The 20,062-nt window shown below is 36.0% G+C and overlaps 2 protein-coding genes across 11 annotated transcripts in view; one reads left to right on the top strand and one right to left on the bottom strand.

Moving 5' to 3' along the window:
• KLHL3 (kelch like family member 3) overlaps positions 1 to 20,033 on the bottom strand; it is a 266,577-nt gene extending 246,544 nt beyond the window's left edge. For 6 of the 8 annotated variants that reach the window (XM_053912758.1, XM_053912763.1, XM_053912766.1 and 3 more), the window contains exons 1-4: positions 19,812 to 20,033; positions 14,572 to 14,949; positions 13,850 to 13,928; positions 183 to 283 (exon numbers count right to left, since the gene is read on the bottom strand). The gene's annotated coding sequence lies outside the window, so the exon portion shown is untranslated. Of the gene's footprint in view, positions 1 to 182; positions 284 to 13,849; positions 13,929 to 14,571; positions 14,950 to 19,165; positions 19,230 to 19,811 lie in introns of all 8 variants that reach the window. The other 2 variants (XM_053912759.1, XM_053912760.1) reach the window with 2 other exon arrangements.
• On the top strand, positions 2,022 to 18,607 carry MYOT (myotilin). 3 transcript variants are annotated; one of them, XM_024575326.3, is made up of 10 exons: positions 2,022 to 2,113; positions 4,765 to 5,331; positions 9,315 to 9,489; positions 10,319 to 10,423; positions 12,950 to 12,999; positions 13,568 to 13,700; positions 14,706 to 14,913; positions 17,051 to 17,216; positions 17,625 to 17,758; positions 17,968 to 18,607. In XM_024575326.3, exons 2-10 carry the CDS (start codon positions 4,976 to 4,978, stop codon positions 18,138 to 18,140), a joined length of 1,500 nt encoding a protein of 499 aa, XP_024431094.1. In that variant the 5' UTR covers positions 2,022 to 2,113; positions 4,765 to 4,975; the 3' UTR covers positions 18,141 to 18,607. The 3 variants fall into 3 exon arrangements, with proteins under 3 accessions (XP_024431094.1, XP_024431095.1, XP_045039837.1); XM_024575327.3 differs by having other exon boundaries at positions 12,953 to 12,999; XM_045183902.2 differs by having other exon boundaries at positions 2,029 to 2,113; positions 4,887 to 5,331.
• Positions 20,034 to 20,062: the final 29 nt, after the last annotated feature.

A 20,062-nucleotide genomic window follows, 5' to 3' on the forward strand; every position in this document is an offset into this window, starting at 1 on the left:
CGTTTTAGGATTTTTCTCAAATAAGCAACTAAACCATTCAAGTAGCCATATTTGTGAGAAAACACAAAACATTCAAAAAAGCAAACCAAACATTAAAAAGTAGAAAAACAGATTCAAAATAGATGATTAAATAGAGACCTTTAACTTCTGAGAATGGTATCATAAGAGAGGACCTTACTTACCTTTCCCAGAGCATCCTTGATGCCCTTTGTTGCAGTGAGAACCCGAGCCTGGATGTGCCATGGAGGTCCTGCCCTGCACCCCTGTTACACCTTACAAAGGCCTGGGGACAAGAAGAGGCAACGCTTAAATGATAAAGAGTAATTGGAACTAGGATGCATTTTTCTCATCTTGCTTCTTAGGCATATCCTCTGATTCTCTCAAGTAAGTTTTTTTTTTTAATTCTCAAAAAAAAAAAGAGAGAGAGAGAGAGAGAGAGTAAATGGAAGTAAAATTCTGCCTCAACTATGGTATATACATTTAGAAGTAACAATTTAACAGTTTGTCCTGGGCATCTTTCTTACTTGGATGTATATCTCAAACTTTTAGGTACTAAGAGCCCTCTAATCTAGCATATCCTCTTCCTTGTCCCTATCAAACCCTGTTCTCAGGAAGATATACCACAGTTTAAGTGCTTAGAATAGAGCCTTACTTGTAAGAAATGCTATATATATTGATTATTTTTATTATTTTTACTGTCACTTGCATTTACATTTTAAGTCTTTCTAATTTGAATGAAAAGTCCTTTCCCGTATAATGGAATTTGAAATAGGAGGAGATGCATAGAAATATTTTGAGAGATTTCTCAAATAAGACTTTGTAGGAAAACAACCTACTCATCAAGTGCAGTGTGCTTTTCCTACTAAGCAGTGGCTGCATGCCCCACCAGCAGTTACTAAACTTCCTCTGAACACCAAAGGCAGGTACGCCTACATGGTCAGCAGTGAAGAATTTTACATGCCTCCCATGTGCTCAAACAGCTATTTGTTGAGCCCTAAGGTACATGGTAATTAGATCAAGTTTGGAGTATCCATGAGGGAGAGGAATAAACAGATAAGCTTTAAACAATAGAACCATATCAAAATTGAAGCCACTTAGATGGGGATAATTCCACTCGATTGGCATCATGCCACCTAATCCTCTCCACCACCTCTTCTGTTGATTTGAAGGTTTCTTCCTCTGTAACTATTTTCTGCCCTGCACAAAAATGGAAACCTAAATACCAGGATGGTTTCCTTGGTGAAAAGAGAAAGGAAACTGTAAGGAAGATGAAGGAAAGAGGGTTGACAGCACAGAGCCTTGAACTGTATAGATCACTTCGTGTTTGGTAGTTTCTCAAGTGTGGCAAAGCTTTCAGGATAAAAGTACTGGGTAAAGGAGGCATATACCATACAGACTCAGAAAACTTGCTAAAGAAAACATACCACGTTTTCCACCTCCCCAGTGACAGGTCACTATCACGTGCTCTCCTGCCTTTACCGAGACCACACCTCCTTTCTTAAAACAAAATGCTGGAACCCTGCTCCACCCCCACTCCCATTTGGGGGGAAAAAAAAGTCTTCAGATGAACAACTATCCAATACAAATCAATTTGGATCAATTTGGAGCCCATCCATCACTGGTCATTTCTGGAGAAGTCTTACAGATAGAACACCAGTCTTAGAATACTCATATATAAAGAAGGGGTTTAGTCTTCTTTCTTCAACAGAGAAGATTCACAAAGCTCCCACTACAATAAAGAACTGAGTTTTCTTTATACTTTTTCCCATTTCCCAATTCATTGCTCTTTCCCCTACATGAGCTTGCTAAAGCTCATAGTCAAAATTCACATGTAAAATAAAGAGGCCTGAAAGAGAAGCTCATGTAATCCCACTCCTTAAATATCACTAAGACATCTGAGATATTGTTTAGATTGTGGACTCTTACTTTGACATGCCAGCATAGGTAGATGGACAGGCAAGCACATCAGATGTCACTGTTTGGCAGCTGATAAAAGTCAGTGGTGCTATAATACTAAGCACAGAGCCACAAGATTAGTCTGTGAGGGAAGGGATGCCTTTTCCTTCCCTTCGATAGTGGGTTAAACCCAGCTGGCACCCTCCAGAATTTACGGGTAAGTCCCTTCTTTATTCCTGCTACAGTTTTGGGTCTTGTTTTTGTTTTTTGTCCAAAAGAGGAGTGTGTACAGAGGTGATCTTCAGATACAAGGTTTGAAAGCCACAACATCATAATGGTATTATACAAAGATTTGAAGAGAAAGTAGTCTTTTCATTCCACTGAAACTAGAGGGCTTGTAGAAGGGTGGAAGAAAAGATAGTTATGAGTTGTTACTTTTAAGTCATTTTTCCTTGAAAGAAAACACTTGGTCTTACTGTAATTATGGTGATGTCCTACAGCTTCAAAATATTCTCAATCAGTTTTTTGTACAAGTCTGTACTATATTAGAGATAGAAAAAAAAAGTTAAGATTTTTTTTAAATAGGAGACTAGTATTTTATTTATAAAATTTTGATATTTATTTTAACATAACAGCCATGTAATATAACTTATTCTAGAACTGAATTGTTGAACAATAACTGCAAACATAAAGAAAAGCCTTTTGGAGTTACCTGTGGGAATGAACACCTGTATAAAATTTAGTGGGACATGAACAAAATAAAAATTTTGAAAGAACATATTTTTAATTGAGCTTTAAAAATAACAGTAATTTTTAACTATGTAGGCTGTTATCAAAATGAACAAGATAGCTGACATTACAGAAATATATGTAAAGAAAAATAAGGGACTTTGTGGAAAACATTTGCTGGCTGGGGGGAAAAGGCAGACAACTGTACTTGAACAACAGAATTTTTAACAAATAAAAAAAAGAAAGAAAATATCTGCTGGCTATTAGTTAGCCAGTTTATTCCTTGCTATTTAAAATGAATCTGATGCATTTGTCTGCTCAAAAAGGAATCTAGGAACCAAACCGGATTCAATTCTGCTAGAATAAATAAACCAATAACTACAGAACTACTTGACTTAAAATAGTCTTTTTTTTGAGAAAATCTAATTAAAGCCTCCTCTGGATGTTCTTGACCAATGATTTCAAGGCCTACTATAGTTAATTACTGAAATGGACTCTAATTGAATGTGCTCGTGTTCATAAACTTGAAGTTAAGGAATATATGATTTTTTAAGTCTTTTTAATAGAATCTTTCTCTTGGCTGTTTAGTTACATTTTTGTTCTTTCCAAAAATTACTAGTTTTAATTTAAAATATATGCACAATTAGGATGAAGTTGTCTGGGAATTTTTCATTAAAAAAATGATGCTTTTTTCAAGATAGGAAATCAAATAATTGTAAGATTTTGTTTCAGTAATGACAGTTCGGCTAATTTTATCAGCTAAAAGTTTGATCTGGCATTTTCTCAGTGTTGGTTTAAACTATGTGAAACCAACGTATTTTGAACTAAATTACCTAATACTTTAAATAAAGACAGAATCAACTCTACAATTTAAAGGGCTAGTATTTGTGTGTAATGTCCGTAGATGGTCCTGCTTCGACTTACCACACTAAGGAAAGAAGCCAGAGGCAAGTGTAATCCCTAAGGTGATTTTAGTGACAGAGGACTCATCCAAGGAAAAATGGGGATCTCCTGTAGGGAGTAGGCCTAAGAGCTAAGTAAGAGACATGGCACCTATCTTTTCTTTGTAAAGTACAGGCCAGCTTCACAGTTGCCTTACTTCCTTTGTAATCCTGTTGGTCATTTCAAAAGAAAATATGACAGGAGCTAGAGTAATTTTAAAATTAGTCTAAAATACATATTAAACAGGTAAAAATAATAAAAAGAAAAACAAAATAGTTAAGAACACATCACGATGAATAACTACATAATATAATCTAAAAATAACAGATCGAATACAAATGGCTCTGGAATGCAGTCAGTAGCATACATTATACTCACACAGAGAGACACAAACACATAGTCACTCCTTCATTATTGTCTATTTTGGTGCTAGAGTCAGTTTGGAATCAAGGGAAGAAAAAGAGGCAGTGAATTGTAAGGTTAAAAAAATTCACTCAAATTGACAACAGTGAGTTATAGATGTTCCCTCTACTTTGTGAAATTGTGAAAAGGTGAAGGAGTAAATATGGACATTAAAGTAACATTCTTTACAAAAGCATATTGCTCCTCTTGACTTACCAAGACATCATTCATCACAGATCACCAGGACATGAATTAACTGGTGTATCAGGAGAGCTGTTCTTTGGTTTTGATGAGCAATGGGAAGGATTCAAAGTGAATGGAAGTTGACATGTTATATATCTAACTGGCAATAATTTTAAATCATTAAATTTCTGTGGTTAATGAAACGTTAGCCATTGGGCAAAAGTTAATCATGAGACCATAGAATTATCACATTGAGCAATATCACAGAATTTCTTTTCATAAATAACCACTTGGCAAACTCAAACTTTGTGCTCCTACATCTTAAAGCCCCTGGGTATGCTTAAAAATCACCCAGAGGCAAACACTAATTAATCCTTTTTTCTTATTCTCATGGGGAAAAGTCATTTGTGCAAAGACAGAGAATAAAGGAAGAAGTGTAGAAACCAGGCAAGTTCCACTTTGAGATAACCTTGAAAGCACCAAAAAAAAGAAAAAAAAAAAGAAAGAAAAGAAAAAGCTCCAAAACAAGGCACACAAGCTCCTAAAGATATTAAGTAAACAGTACTGTTTTTTATGGAAATATTGTAACTGAACCATTTTCTCTGTTTGAAGGAAAAATATTCTTCAAGAGACAGCCACTCCATCAAAGCCAGAAACACAGAACTCCCAGGATCTCAACAAGAAGGGGCAGACCAAGGTTGCTTCTGATTCCTTACAACCTTCTGTCATTCCAGGCTTGCCGCCCCAAATTCAGGACCCCAGCCATCCAGGAGCAAATCATTATAGCAAAAAATTGCCTTCATCTTCCAAATACCAGCTAAGCATGTTTAACTACGAACGGCCAAAACATTTCATCCAATCCCAAAACCCATGTGGCTCCAGACTGCAGCCTCCTGGACCAGAAACCTCCAGCTACTCTAGCCAGACCAAACAGTCTTCCATTGTCATCCAGCCCCGCCAGTGCACAGAGCAAAGATTTTCTGCTTCCTCAACAGTGAGCTCTCACATCACCATGTCCTCCTCTGCTTTTCCTGCTTCTCCCCAGCAGCTTGCTGGCTCCAACCCAGGCCAAAGGGTTACAGCCACCTATAACCAGTCCCCAGCCAGCTTCCTCAGCTCCATATTACCATCACAGCCTGATTACAACAGCAGTAAAATCCCTTCCACTGTGGACTCCAAGTAAGTGAGTTTTTAAAACATATGCATTTGGATATATACTGCATATACAGTATCTGAGGATGGCGGGGGGTTGGGGGTAGGTAATGCTGTAGTTCATTCTTCACTATCTAAAAAGGCAATGTGACCTGAAGGTCTTATCCCATAATTCTCCTAGAACACCTTGAACCAGGGTACTGGGAATAAGACATCATCTGACCCATTCCCTAGTGTCCAGGTTGAGCAGAACCCAAATCATCTATGACCCCATACAATTACTCACCTATTATTTTCCATCTTCAAAACAAGATTCCTGACATACTCAAGAACACTGAACTATTCCCCCAGTTCTAAGTTAAGTTGTTCATGCTGTAAATTTAATTGCTCTGGTTCTGGGCTCAGTTGAGATGAAGAACACCTGCCTAATAGGATTTCCTCTCACTTAAACAGAAGCTATTAAATTTCTTCCTAGTGTCAGTCTTTTCTTCCTATCCATTTCCCCTCTGATCTTGAATATCCACTTGGCTAAAAAGAAAATCTGGGATTCAGACACTAAAATGTATGAATTTTCCTTACCTTACACTTTCCTTAAAGTGTATGAATGAATGATCAGAAGAAAAGCTTGAATAGATACAGGTTTATGACCTTAAGGTTGCCTTTGGTAATTAAAACCATACTTTGTTCCAAATTGATGAGGCTGATCTGAATACGGGGATGAACACCTGTAGCTTTATGCAAGCATGTACTATTTTCACAGTCCTAAAACTGTCCTAGGAGAACCTGATATGAAGGACATAGTGGCTGTGCTTTTTTTAAAACATGATCTGAATACTTTGCGCTTATGCAAAGTTAGGGCTATCGGTTTTCCTGTTCCTTGGCTGGCTAGAACATCCGAAAATTAAATCAGAGGCATCTGAAAAAGATTGTCCGATGGAAGGTGTTCTGTTTGTTGCGGGCTTATTGATAGATTTGCTGTAATTCTTGCTGATTTTGTTCAGTCTTCTCTAGAGGCTAACTTTTTCCGGAGATTCCTATTGTGGTGAGAACCCTGAAAACCTAGTTGAACTGACTATAGAAATTCAACTTGAAAACTTTTCAACATTTTTAAGAATAAAACCCAGGAAAACCAAAAATATTTGTTAAAATCCTAGACACTAGACTGAACCATTTGAAATGGCTGGTAGTCAATTATTTTTGACCTACAAAAATGGCATTTCTTATGTTTGACCTAGTATTTTTAAAAGATGCAGTCAAGAATTAACAGCCCTCTCTTTTTCCTCCCAAACTCCCATTATACCCATTTTCACACATTGTAGATTTTTCTTGGTAATATTTTACCCAGACGATCTTTTTCCATCTAGCTTTCAATTATTTCCAAATTTCCTACGTGAACATTTTTAAATCTAAAATAACCTTTTCTGACATTTTTGTCTTTCAACCCTACTCCAAATTCCTGCCCAGAAAAGAAAACCATCAAATAAATATTCCTGAGCCTCAACCATATACCTAGCTCTGTGCATAGAACTAAGAGATGAAGAAAGGCAAAAAATAGAGAGGATAAGAAATAAAACAGAGGAGGTCCCCAAACAAGAGATCAAAGATCCAGCTTTAGCTGTTCCATTTTCAGCAACCACAGATAACCCTTTTAATCTTCCACAGCCATTTGATACCCATTCTGTGTCCAGCTGCACATGCTGGAGAGCTCTGGCCCTTTGAACATTTGTGCACAACTCCCCTCATTGTTATGATGAGCTTAAAAGTTTGCCATGTCTTCTAAAATAATCCCTTGGATTCTGACCTAGAGAAGTTTGAAAGCTTTATTTAGCTTTTCATCAGTAGGAAACCCTTAAGCAAATGTTCTATTCAGTTGATCAAACCACAGACTAGAAACTGAGAGGAACCCTTTAATTCTAATCACTCATTTCAAAAACCTTGCTGTGCGATATTCAGCAACTTTACCAGTTCAGTGATTCAGTCTTCTGATCCATAACAAAATTAAGGGTTGGTGATTAATGATGGGAAAAAGAGACCTATACAGCAGTGTGAAAGAATACTATTAGTTTATAAATATGAGTTGCTATCAAGTCCTAACACTTAAGCCATCTGAACTGGTAATAATGGGTGTGTTCAGTGAATAAAGGGAGGCTGCATATATATATCAGTAATTCTCAGGCTTCCTTTTGATGAATAAATCCTTCAAGATTTCTCAGAGATATTATACTGTTATGACAGTCTGAAAAAATTTATTTAATGCTAATTCAGTTTAACAAATGTGTGCCTTCTATAAAGATGGTGGGCTAGCATTAAAAGAACAGGCTATTTTAACTTCATACCATTGGAGAAACAGATCTAGAAGACCGAAAGAATTTTACCACTTTGACCTGGGAATTCAATCGTAAAACAAATGAACAAAAAACCCTCACTATTTATTTAGACACTTGGTTTGGCTATTAACTTAACAAATCAGATTTTAGTTAAAGATTAATGTGGACAACCCTGAAGATCTGAAATGTAATGAGGGGAAATGTGTATCACCAACTTTCATTACACAGCATCTTGAATACAATGGAAAACATTCATTCATTCAACTGATAGTGAATATCACCTATACCCAGGTCCTGTATCACTGGATATAAATAATACGATGAGTAATAAGATTTCTTTTCAGTATGTTTACAAGCTAGAGATTATTAACCAAGACCCCAAAGCCTACAAAAATTAAAATTCTGGCTCCACTCAGAGGAGATAGCTTTCCACTTAGTTTATAAATTCTTTTAATGATCCTTGAGAATATTTGAACAAGAACAGAACAAAGCCTGCCTCATCTGGATAACTGGAGAATGTTTATTATAATAATGGTAAAATTATATTCAGTAAAGGTAGTGGCCAGCTTTCCCACATTAAATAGATAGAAGCTAGCACCTATATGACACTAAATGAATAAACTATGTGAAATATGAACAAAGCACTGTGAAAATTGTACCTAACAGAGTAAATAATATAGGAGTACCTAAATACTATCCCTGCCCTCCGTCAAAATCAACAGGGGAACTCTGGGAGTGGCAAGAATATCTTAGAAGAAAATTTAGAATCAGAACTTGACATAAGGATTTAAACAAAACTCTTCAACTGCTATTCAGATTTGCTTCCTTTTTTTCCAAACCCTTTTTTTAGTTTACATTTCTTTCTTCTTCCTCCCCTAATTATTCCTTCTTTCTCCAAAAATCACTTTAGCAACATTAAAGCAACTGTCACTACTGTAGAAGCTATGTGTTATATAGTGCCATACTTGCATTTTCTAGAATAAGAAATTACTAGAAATTGGAAATTAATAGAAAAACCAGCAACTATATAAACGGTAGGCTCCATTAAAAACAACAGAATAGTCACTAAATACCAGTGGTTATACTAGTAAATGTTTAACAATCAACTGGAGGAAGGAGCCATGATTTGTGGTATTTAGCAATTTCCCTGGTATGGAGATCCCCACCACCACCCATTGCAAACTCTCAACATGAGATCACGAGAGCTGGGAAGAGATGCTAAACATCAGCCTGCATGAGCCCATACGAGTCAGCACCAGCACATGACTGCTTAATATCCACCTACTAATCAAACTTATACAATTCAATGTTAAGACTAAAAGAGCTCTCAAGCTACAAGTAACTAGACTTTACTTTTACTTCTTTAGGCAAGGTCTTTAAGGAAGGCCATCCTCCACATACCTACTCCAAATTGTTCCTCCTGCTACTTGATTTTCACTTGCCAAAACTAAAAGAAACAAAAAAACTCCCTTAAAAAAGCTCTTTTATAACAACTTTTATAAGAGTAACAACTCTTATAAAATCCTTCTTGACTGTTACTAGGGAAATTGGTGTTTTTATTAACACCAATAGTACTAAGTGGTAGATTCAAACTACCTAAAGGTGACTGACAAAGGAAGGCCAACTCTCTTTTAGATACACATCTGAAAGATCTTTTTATAAAATATTTTTTTCTTTTTAAAGTTATCAACAACCTTCAGCTGGTCAACCTGTAAATGCTAAGCCATCCCAAAATGCAAATGCCAAGTCCACACCAAGGACTCCTGACCATGAAATACAAGGATCAAAAGAAGCTCTGATTCAAGATTTGGAAAGAAAGCTAAAATGCAAGGACAGCCTTCTTCATAATGGAAATCAAGTGAGCAAGATGTCTATTCCATACAAAAAGCCAGTTAAACTATAAAATCTAATTTCAACAATAAAGTTCTTTCTGTCTCACAGGTCAATGAGCGTTAAATCAACAAATAGATAATCTTTTTAAAAGGGAATATTTGGGTTCTATTTCATATTTCTCTACATGAAATCACCTCTTAGTTTTGAGTAGTAAAAAAAAAAGCAAATGAAAAATCTATCTGAATGATCTAATAAATATTATCTGTTTTAAGCATTACCCTCTCATAAAATGTCTAATGACCAAATAACTAGCAGGAAATACTGTCAACCTGACTTCTTCATGTGCTTTGGTATATATTACTGATGGACAAATAGCTATAAATTTTATTATGTAACTCTTACTGTGCTTATTGATTAGTCACCTATCTTTGAAACAGTACCATATGCCTGTAATCCAAATACATTTAACACATCAGTTGTACTGCTTTCAACCAGAAGTTAGTAAGTCAGATATTCAGTGTTCATTTAATAAGTTATTTCTGAGTATGAGGACATGCAATACTTTATTCTAAGACAGAGCCAATTGGAACACACAAAACAAGAAGGGAAAGAATTTCCCTTTACCTCGGAGAGCCTTATTTAGGGGTAATCATGCCTACCTTTCCAAGGAGCAGAAAGAAAATGAGTGAGTATTACAGATGAGGGAAGTGGCACTAGACTGTTAGGAAATACTTATAATTCAATATAGAACTATACTTTCTTGGTAAAATTCTCAGTGGTTTTAAGTTAAACCTGTACAAACAACTTTTATTAGATCTCATTACCATTCTTCTTAATGACTTACTTCTTTAAAGCGGCTCACATATGAGGAGAAGATGGCTCGCAGATTGCTAGGACCACAGAATGCAGCTGCTGTATTTCAAGCTCAAAATGACAGTGAGGCACAAGATTCACCACAGGTAAATTAAAACAATCGTTATCTAACTGGAGCTCTTTTAGTGTGTGTGAATTTTAAATGTCTACTATTCTAAATATTTATAAATAGCATCTGAAGCAAAAGTCAATCACTTCCATGGGAGAGGCCATGATGGGCTAAAGCATATAACGTTTAAATTTTATCCCATTTTCTGATGATTCTGATATCTGCTAAGAAATGACACAAGGACAAAAAACACCAGAAAGCTAATGGAGTCACTCTTCACGTGGACGTTTACGGGCCAGTTAGATCTAGGACTTTTCCTACAATGGCCTATGGACAGAGAATGTATGAGTTGTAAATCTTCAGCAGGACGGAAGTTAAAACTCTAAACCAAAGTAATTATAACCTTTTCTCACAAGTTCTTTATCATTTCAATGTTTTAAAATATACTAATGGTACTGATAAAACATCCAATTCCTTTGGCTATGTTCCCGTATTCACAAATGCTTATCAAAAACAAAACCAAAAAATAAGCCTTATGAATAATGGCTCTAAGATTAACAAAAGCATCCTTTTCAGAAAGGGATTAACTTTACGAAGAGAATGAAGTGAATATCCATCCCACAGGCTTGTACCTGACCAACCTCATTTTAACAAGCAAAGTTAACCTTGAATAGAAATTTATAGTTGGAGAGGCAGACTGAACTGTGATTGCTCCATCTTCCTTCTGTAGTTACCTCTCATTCCTTCCCAAAAAGTCCACAAGAAACTGGGAGCTAAAAGGATGAAGCTGGGCAATCAAGAATTCCAAGCTTCTGCCCTGGCTGGTGTGGCTCAGTGGACTGAGCTCTGGCCTGCAAACCACAGGGTCACTGGTTTGATTCCCAGTCAGGGCACATGCCTGGGTTGCAGGCCAGGTCCCCAACAAGAGGCACATGAGAGGCAATCACACATTGATGTCTCTCTCCTGCTCTTCCTCCCTCCTGTCCCTTCTCTAAAATAAATAAATAAAATCTTTTTTAAAAAATTAAAAAAGAATTCCAAGCTTCTAAGTATAGGAAGCTGACAATAAGATTTTTGTTTGTAATATGTGACTAGTCCTACTAAGAAGAATGGAGCAGAGTCTAACAGAACAAGTAACTAGAAACTGAAAACAGAACTTAACTCTCTTTTTGGCTACTAAACACTTTAAGCATTCATTCATTTGACTAATTTATATGGAGTACCTACTATGGTAGTACAGGAGATTACAGCAGGAGTTAAGACACAACTCTCTCTCTATAAGCAGAAATAACTCAAAGCAACATTACATTGATGATGGTTTAACATAAATTTACAGTATATAATTTCAAAGGCAAGGATGAATTCTTTTCCTCATTCATTCTTTTAAAACTTTAAAATGAAGGTGACAGTAGATAGCAGCAAAATATATCATTATGAAATCAGAAAACAGAAATCTTACATTTTCTGTACACTTCAAACAAAATGTCATTAAACTAAGTATAACTGAAGTATTAAATTTATGAATACAAATATATATATTCAAACCACTTCAAGGGGAAAAAGTAAAAAACTTACTTTGGATATTTTAACTGAATTATTTTTATTTTTTACCAAAAAATTAGTTGATTTGATCACTGAATTGTTCTTATGACATTTGCTTAGAAAATCTTAAGGCTAGCCAAAAATTGTGACAGCTTTAAGAATTTTGTTTTAAAATGACAAAATACATTAAACATGCTCATCCAAAAGTAATTTGCAGTGATTTGCTGTATTGCTGTACAGATGTTTTTCAGATATTCAGATATAGAAACTGAATTTTCTACTTCTTTGTATCTCCCACTAGGGCAAGCACAGTGAAATACACAAAATAGGCACCAAATATTTAATCAATTTATTAATTCTATTATAATTTTCATCAGTTCCTGATTTTATTCTCAAATACAAATAATGTTCTGGTGTGCAGATATAAATTCTAAAAGATGTTTGCTTAAATTAAATATACCTTTACTAAGCAGGAAGTAATTAATGTTGTTTTCAAAGCCTTTTCATAGCTCTCTACACATATCTTCCATGGTGTCCATCAGGACTTTGTGTCATGAGCTAAAAAGAGAAATATTTTCCAGTCTAATATGTGTTTACTGCTGTTGGTGTCACTTTTGAGCAGTAGGCATAATACCCCATACCTACTGCCAACACAAGTGACTTCATGTCTATTCCTGTTTTACTAAAGCACAATCTGTACTATGCGCTCCCATTTCAAATATACCGGAGGACACATCATCCTTTGTCATTAAATAGTCACCTGAAAAATGAACTACTATCAATTCAAAGTTTATCTAAGTTTCATAAATCATGCTTGTGGAACAGTCTTACTAATTCTGGGGTTTTCTTGCTAGAGTATTAGAAGGATAGTGTAGGGTGTTTTAAATGCTTAAAAGCTTAATATATAGAACTAATCATACTGTAAAAATACAGCCAACACAGAAATGTTCCTTTCAACTACTTAGTTCTGTTTCAAGTTAACAATTGCATGTTGACATTATCACTTTGTTTTAATTTCAAGCAGCACAATTCAGAATATGCACGGCTGCAAGTTCCTACATCACAAATAAGGTAAAAAAATTAATTTTAAATATATGTTTTGCTATCTAAAATGTTTTCAGCTTAAAAATGTAATATTCATAGAACCCTCAGACTTCCCACATACCTTTTATAAAACACAATGTGAATTTTCTAAGGTCAGCGATAATGGTCAAAATTTTATGTTAAATATCAGAACTATCTTAGAATAAGTTTTTTAAATGTTTTGGTCAAATAAGCTAAGACCATGTTTCTACATTAAACAACTTTTTCATGATAACAGAAACCCAATTCTAACATCTTTGCATGTGGTAAAAATTGTCCACGAGGTTCTCTGCGTTTTAATAGACCAGTTTCTTCAATTCATGGCACTGTAAAAAAAGATGTGAAATTTGTACCAGGTGTTTCTCAACTGCTACCATTTCCAATAGTTATCAACTATGCCAGAGCTAAATACAACCCTAAGACTTCTCTCCATTGTTATCACACTATCAAACAGTATAGACTCTGTGGTTTCAAATTTGATGGTTAAACTGTATTTGTGTGAAAGAAAGAACAACAACAACTTTTCTGCTAAGTGGTTATTAAAATATCTTTGTAGAAGTAGATCATCTTCAAGGGGAGGTGTGAATGATGAGGATGCAATCCAGGAGAAATTTTACCCGCCTCGTTTCATTCAAGTGCCAGAGAACATGACAATTGAAGAAGGAAGGTTCTGCAGAATGGACTTCAAAGTAAGAGAAGAGTTTTTAAGTATTGGAGGAAAATTAACCATGGGATATTAAATCTTGACAAATGTCCTCTTCCTTTTCTTAGTTTGCTACACAGCTTGAGAAGCAGTATGTATAGTGGGTAAGAACAGAAATGCTGGACCCAAGCTTACCTGGGTTTGAATCCTGGCTCTGCCACTTTTCAGCTACGTAACCTCTCTGTCACTTAACCTCTCTGTGCTTTTGTCTCATCTGTAAAATGAGAACAACAAATGTACCTACTTCATCAAGTTGTTTGAGGATTAAGTGAGTAAACAGGCATACAGTATTCACAAGTGTCTGCCATCTAATAAATACTCTAAGTGAAGCTATCATATCAGGGTCTCTAAAGTAAAATGCCTCTGTAATTCTTCTCCATTAAGAAATTCAAGCAACACTGCTTTCTCTCAGCCTAGAACAGTTCTTCAAGCTAGAATAGCTTTTCAGAAAAGCCAACACTTTCATCATCCTCATTGTAAAGAATTTTTTCTTATAAAATGTTTTTCCAGATTCCTTATGAATGAAAGTCAGTGTATGGATGGATTCAATTGTTAAGGCTTACATAGAACACTCAAACTGTCACTCACACCCCAGAAGCGCAGCTGGAGAACACTGTTTTGGAAAGGTGTTCATTGGATCAGCAAGCCTCACATCAATGTGCTTCTGGGACTGCATTTGCAGTCACCATCGGCCAGAAAAGCCATATGACTTCCACACTTCTTAATTAAAAGATCTTGAAGAGTCTGAGGTTGCATATGAAAGAGCTAGATAGGGTTTAAGATGGTCTGAAAATACTATATTAATTTCAAGAGTTTTAACTTGTACTGTTTTGTTAAAAATTATTGAAAGCAAATACCTTTTTTAAGCTCTTGCTTTGCATTTTCAATCACAAACCCACTCAGGTACTGAAACTGTTAAATTCATAGACAAATTGGTTCCGGTGATGCTATAATTAAAAATTCTGTCATCTCCTTGTGTCTTCAATCCTAGGTGAGCGGACTGCCAGCTCCTGATGTGTCATGGTATCTAAATGGAAGACCAGTTCAATCAGACGATTTTCACAAAATGATAGTGTCTGAGAAGGGTTTTCATTCACTCATCTTTGAAGTGGTCAGAGTTTCAGATGCAGGGGCTTATGTATGTGTTGCCAAGAATAGAGCAGGAGAAGCCACCTTTACTGTGCAGCTGGACATCCTGGGTAAGCCTTCCAAAAAATCATAAAGTATCTTTAATCCTGCAGTATTAAAAAAGAAAGTATTAAAAAAGAAAATCCCAGAGAACTTCATATTTAAGGTTAATGTCTACACTGTACAACTCAGTAGAACCCCAGTTTTTACCCAACAGCCACGGATGGGCATGGGGTGGGGGATGGGGAGGATGATATTCTTAAGGGAAACTCAGTGAAACTAGACTGACAGATCTACCACCAAAGCTTTTCTGGAAAGGAAACCAAGAAATTTCAGACAAACCAAATAAGGTAGTAGAAACATTTTTTTATCCTCGCCAGAAGACATGCGTATTGATTTTCAAGAGAGGGGAAGGGAAGAAGAGAGAGAGGGAGAAAAACATTGATGTGAGAGAGAAACATCTATCGGTTGCCTCTTGTACGTGCCCCAACCAGGGATTGAACCTGAAGCCTAGCCATGTGCTCTGACCAGGAAATAAAACTATGACCTTTTGGTTCACAGGATGATGCTCCAACCAACTGAGCCACATCAGCCAGGGCAGAAGCATTGCTATAGATGTAACTAACACGTCTTAAAGTGAAAATTTTTCGTCTAATCATTTCTCTGGTCTACAGTCTAAAACAATCAATCTAACTCACATTTTTACAGAATTGTCATAATCATGCACAGTTTAAAACTGAAGAGTAAATATCAACTTTTAGCCTTACACTGTGTTCCTTTTACTAGGAAACTCATCTGTAATTATGACAACAAAAACATGTCTATTTGCTTTAGAAAACAGAAATGGCAAAACTCATGTCTCAAATTTTCTTTGTAAGGCAGTTCTCATACAATTGATGTTCTGTTTTAAAATATTACAATTTAAGTGCTTTAAATATCTCATATTTATAATGGTTTAAGCCATTGTATATCGCATAAGAGAGATTTTGATGTAATTCATTGTTTGTTATATAAAAGCTTGATCAAGTTAGAAAATTTTCTTAAGTCTGTATTCTACCCAGATCAATAAAAAATCCTTAAACTTATTCTATGAGCCCTGGCTGGTGTGGGTCAGTGGATTGAGTGCCTGCCTGCAAATCAAAGGGTCAATAGTTCAATTCCCAGTCAGGGCACATGCCTGGGTTATGGGACAGGTCCCCAGTAGGGGGCGCACGAAAGGCAACCACACATTGATGTTTTTCTCTCTCCCTTCCCTTCTCTCTAAAAATAAATAAATAAAATCGTTTTAAAAAAAGATTATGATATAATAAGGGGGCTCAATCTAAGGAAAAACTAGAGTTCTAGAAATCAAAAAACAAAAACAATTCAAGTGATTAAGTTTTGGGTAAATCCTTCTTGTGCCAATAGCTCCAGAAATACTAATGTTAGAGCTGAGAGAGACCTTGGCAGGCATCTGTCCAATCAACTGATTTCTCCTTCAGAAAAATCAGGGTTATGGAATTATAGTATCATTGCTTCTTTTCTCTCAGGTATTTGAAGAAAAGTAAGGACATAATAATTAATGACATTTGTATATTACTTTATATTAATAGTTTACAAAGCATTTCTTCATTCATTATTTCAATTGATCCTCACAATAATTCTGTGTAGTAAGCACAACACTCACTATTAGTTGGGTACTGTATTATTTTACAGTAGATAAAACTGTGCCTCATAGAAACTAAACAGATTTTTCCCAATTTGGCATGGCTAACAGACAAATAGAGAATTTGAACCCAGGTTGTCTGGTATTCTTTCCCACCATTCATGCTGCCTCCCTATAGAAGACATAGTAAGTGAGGACAGACTTAAATTCTTTGAATGAAACATGATTATAAATTCAATGCATCATTATCTTACTGTTTTAGAACTCTTAAAAATGGTATTGTATATTATTTTAGTTAAAGCTAAAACATAAAGCTTTATGTTTTATGAATCAGCAGGGACTGACTGTAGAGAAAACTATTAGGGACAGGTATGGGGGGTTTATTTTGTATTTTGCTTTTTCATTTTAAGAAAGAACTGGTCTTGTCCTGTACACCCACATTGTTATAAAATTCCAATCATGTTATTATTTTTTTAAACTTTCATATCAACATACAAATTTCATACTTTGGTTCATATCATTTTTATAATATTTCAAATACTTGATTTTTTATTAATGTGTAGCAAAAGAACATAGAAGAGCACCAATGTTTATCTACAAACCACAGAGCAAAAAAGTTTTTGAGGGAGACTCAGTGAAGCTAGAATGCCAAATCTCAGCTGTACCTCCACCAAAACTTTTCTGGAAAAGAAATAATGAAATGGTACAATTCAACACTGATCGAATAAGGTAGGATAAGTATTTCTAGACTTACCTATAGTTTACTTTGGTGAATCCAGTTATACTTTGAAATGCATCATAAATGGATGCACCTGTGATCTCAATTTGTCTTGTTTTTAAAACATAACAGAAATACCATAAACCTCATTAAGCCATAATGCATTAATCAGAAATTTAAGGCATAAAGTAAGCTAGCATTTACGGTACATTGTTACTAACAATAAACAAGATTTGGTGAGGGGACGTTTAATTCAAGAAAACGAATAGCTATTTGGCAATGATTCAATATATGCAGCCTCATAATTTCCAAATGCTTCTTTTTCTTATTGATCTGACTATGTAGATCAGGGGCATCATAAATTACTTTCACAGGAAAATTAATTCCTGTACTTTCATTTTATAATTGTTTCTTTTCAGCTTATATCATGATAACTCTGGAAGAGTTACCTTACTGATAAAAGATGTAAACAAGAAAGATGCTGGGTGGTATACAGTGTCTGCAGTTAATGAAGCTGGAGTGACCACATGTAACACAAGATTAGATGTTACACGTAAGTCACATTGTTATAAAGTGCTATGTCAAGTAGTATAAAGCCTTTAAGATTTAATAAGAAACACAAATCCCAGCAAAGCACATCTGAGGGATTTCCCCCACACATAATCAGTTTTGATTTTTTTTCTTTTCCTGTTGGCTAATAAATATCTTGTGCAACCCATTTGTTTAGGTTTTCTGAATTGACTTTTATTTGATCTATTTCAGCCCGTCCAAACCAAACTCTTCCAGCTCCTAAGCAGTTACGTGTTCGGCCAACTTTTAGCAAATATTTAGCACTTAACGGAAAAGGTTTGAACGTGAAACAAGCTTTTAACCCTGAAGGAGAGTTTCAGCGTCTGGCAGCTCAATCTGGACTCTATGAAAGTGAAGAACTTTAACAAACTTACCAACATTGGAAAACACAACTACGCTATATTCAATTAGTAATATATTCAATTGAATTTTTAAAATAAATCCATAGCTGTATTAACAGATTATGGCTTTCATTAGGTAATGTAACTAATATATATTTATAATATTTATCCTTTGACTCTTGCACATTCTATTTACATCTCTGGTTTGTGAAGCCAACAGGAAATTTGGGTAAGTGGGTGTGTAATTATAGAAGACTATCTTAAAATGTGGAATTTTAACATTTAAGTTATACACATTTAACAACTACAGGTTAAGAACTAATATCAACTTTTTAGACACACCTAATGCTTATAATAAGATTTACTGGTACTGCTTTCTAAATACTGTTTTTACCAATTTTCTCTTATAGGAATACTAACATGGTATAGATTATCTGAGTGTTCCACAGTTTTATGTCAAAAGACAATAAAATTTCAATTTTTAAAACAGACTGTCTTCACAAAAGTCTAGATCTTTAAACATAAAGCCTCTGTTTTTTATTTATGAAATACCTAGCAACTCTATGAATAACAATTTTTTGAACAAGTTCCAAAAGAGTGACAATATGACATTCTAGAGCATGAGTCTATCTTCCTGGTAAAACTCACCGCTCAGTCAATTCCTCCTGAAACTGAGCTCCATTTTCCAAGGTTTACACTTCAAAGGCATGAGGAAATCTCTCCTGGAATTTTGATTTTGTTTTAACCAAACAGATCTCTAATTCTTAAACATCTTTGAGAGCTCAATGGAATAAGAATAGTCTGTAGAGTCACCTGCTTAATTCTGGTATTTAACGTAAATCTGAATAACTGTATCTTGGTGTTTTTCTGCATCCTACACTTCAAGTTCCGGTACCCTGTTACATTATAAAGCATAATTTTGTAAGCCCCTGCGAATCTAAGCACAGGAAAGGGCCAATCCTTCCATCAAACTACTCCAACCTAGGACAGCACCCTGTTCTTTCCCCCAGGCCCCTGTCCAGCGCTGTGGGCCTTGCGCGGGGCCTCACCTGTTGCTTTTCTCTTCGCTAGCCTCCGACTCTCCCTGCTGTGTGGCCCAGTTTTGCTTTTTATCTGCGCACAGAACAGCATTTATCAACATCAGTCTACATCTCTTTCAGGGAAATAACACAAGTCGCTTTATTTTTTCCTTTCAAAACAGCTTGACAGTTTTCTTTGGTGGCTGCTCTGGGGCCTTTCGAGTGATTTCCGTCTTATTTTCCTTTTACCAACATGAGAATCCCTTCTGTCTCACCTCCTGGAGGGGGTCTGTTTGGCCTTTTCTGCAGCTGGTTTACAAACCTCCTTCTCATCTTTGCAAAGCTTCGGGGCCAGCTGTGAATCTGGGCTCGCAAGGGCTACTGCTTTGGCCTACCTTTTACATAATCACTACAGAGCTGGGTTTAAAAAAAAAAAAAAAAAAAAAAAAAACTATTTTAACGCTCCCTTTAGCCAGACTGGGAGGAAGCTATTTCTATCAACGTCTCTCGATTAATAACCAGTTTCTACACGAGCAGCGGCAGCCTGGGTCTCGGGCGGGCCCTCGGGCCCTGGCGTCCAGCGGACGTCGCCCAGCGAGCCGTGGTCCCTGGTAAATCGTCTGTCCTCTCAGCACCGTCGCTTCCTTCAGATCTACAATGAGGGCAAAATACCTACCTTTCAAGAAGGGGGGTGTGAAGACCAAACAAGCCAAAAAATATTAAAGGTATTCAAGAAAGAATATCCCGTTATAATTAATTACTACTATCTTATAATTAATCTCAGGCCCCAGACAAGGTTTGCCCTAGAAGTCTAGCCTCCGCAGGAGAGGAATGCCTCAATCTCCAGCCCCGCCTCAGGCGAAGCCCTTCCAGAAGTTCGTCGGTGCGCGTGCGCGCCTGCAACTTGTAGCGCAGTTTGCGCCCCTG

Source organism: Desmodus rotundus, chromosome 10 (assembly GCF_022682495.2).
Source record: "Desmodus rotundus isolate HL8 chromosome 10, HLdesRot8A.1, whole genome shotgun sequence".
NCBI classification, from domain to species: Eukaryota; Metazoa; Chordata; class Mammalia; order Chiroptera; family Phyllostomidae; genus Desmodus; species Desmodus rotundus.

Excerpts from the sequence above, each read along its gene's own strand:
- MYOT (XM_024575326.3), top strand. The coding sequence starts at position 4,976 with ATGTTTAACTACGAACGGCCAAAACATTTCATCCAATCCCAAAACCCA. Across the intron at positions 14,914-17,050 it reads TGTGCAGCTGGACATCCTGG|CAAAAGAACATAGAAGAGCA; the intron begins GTAAGCCTTCCA and ends ATTAATGTGTAG. Across the intron at positions 17,217-17,624 it reads TTCAACACTGATCGAATAAG|CTTATATCATGATAACTCTG; the intron begins GTAGGATAAGTA and ends GTTTCTTTTCAG.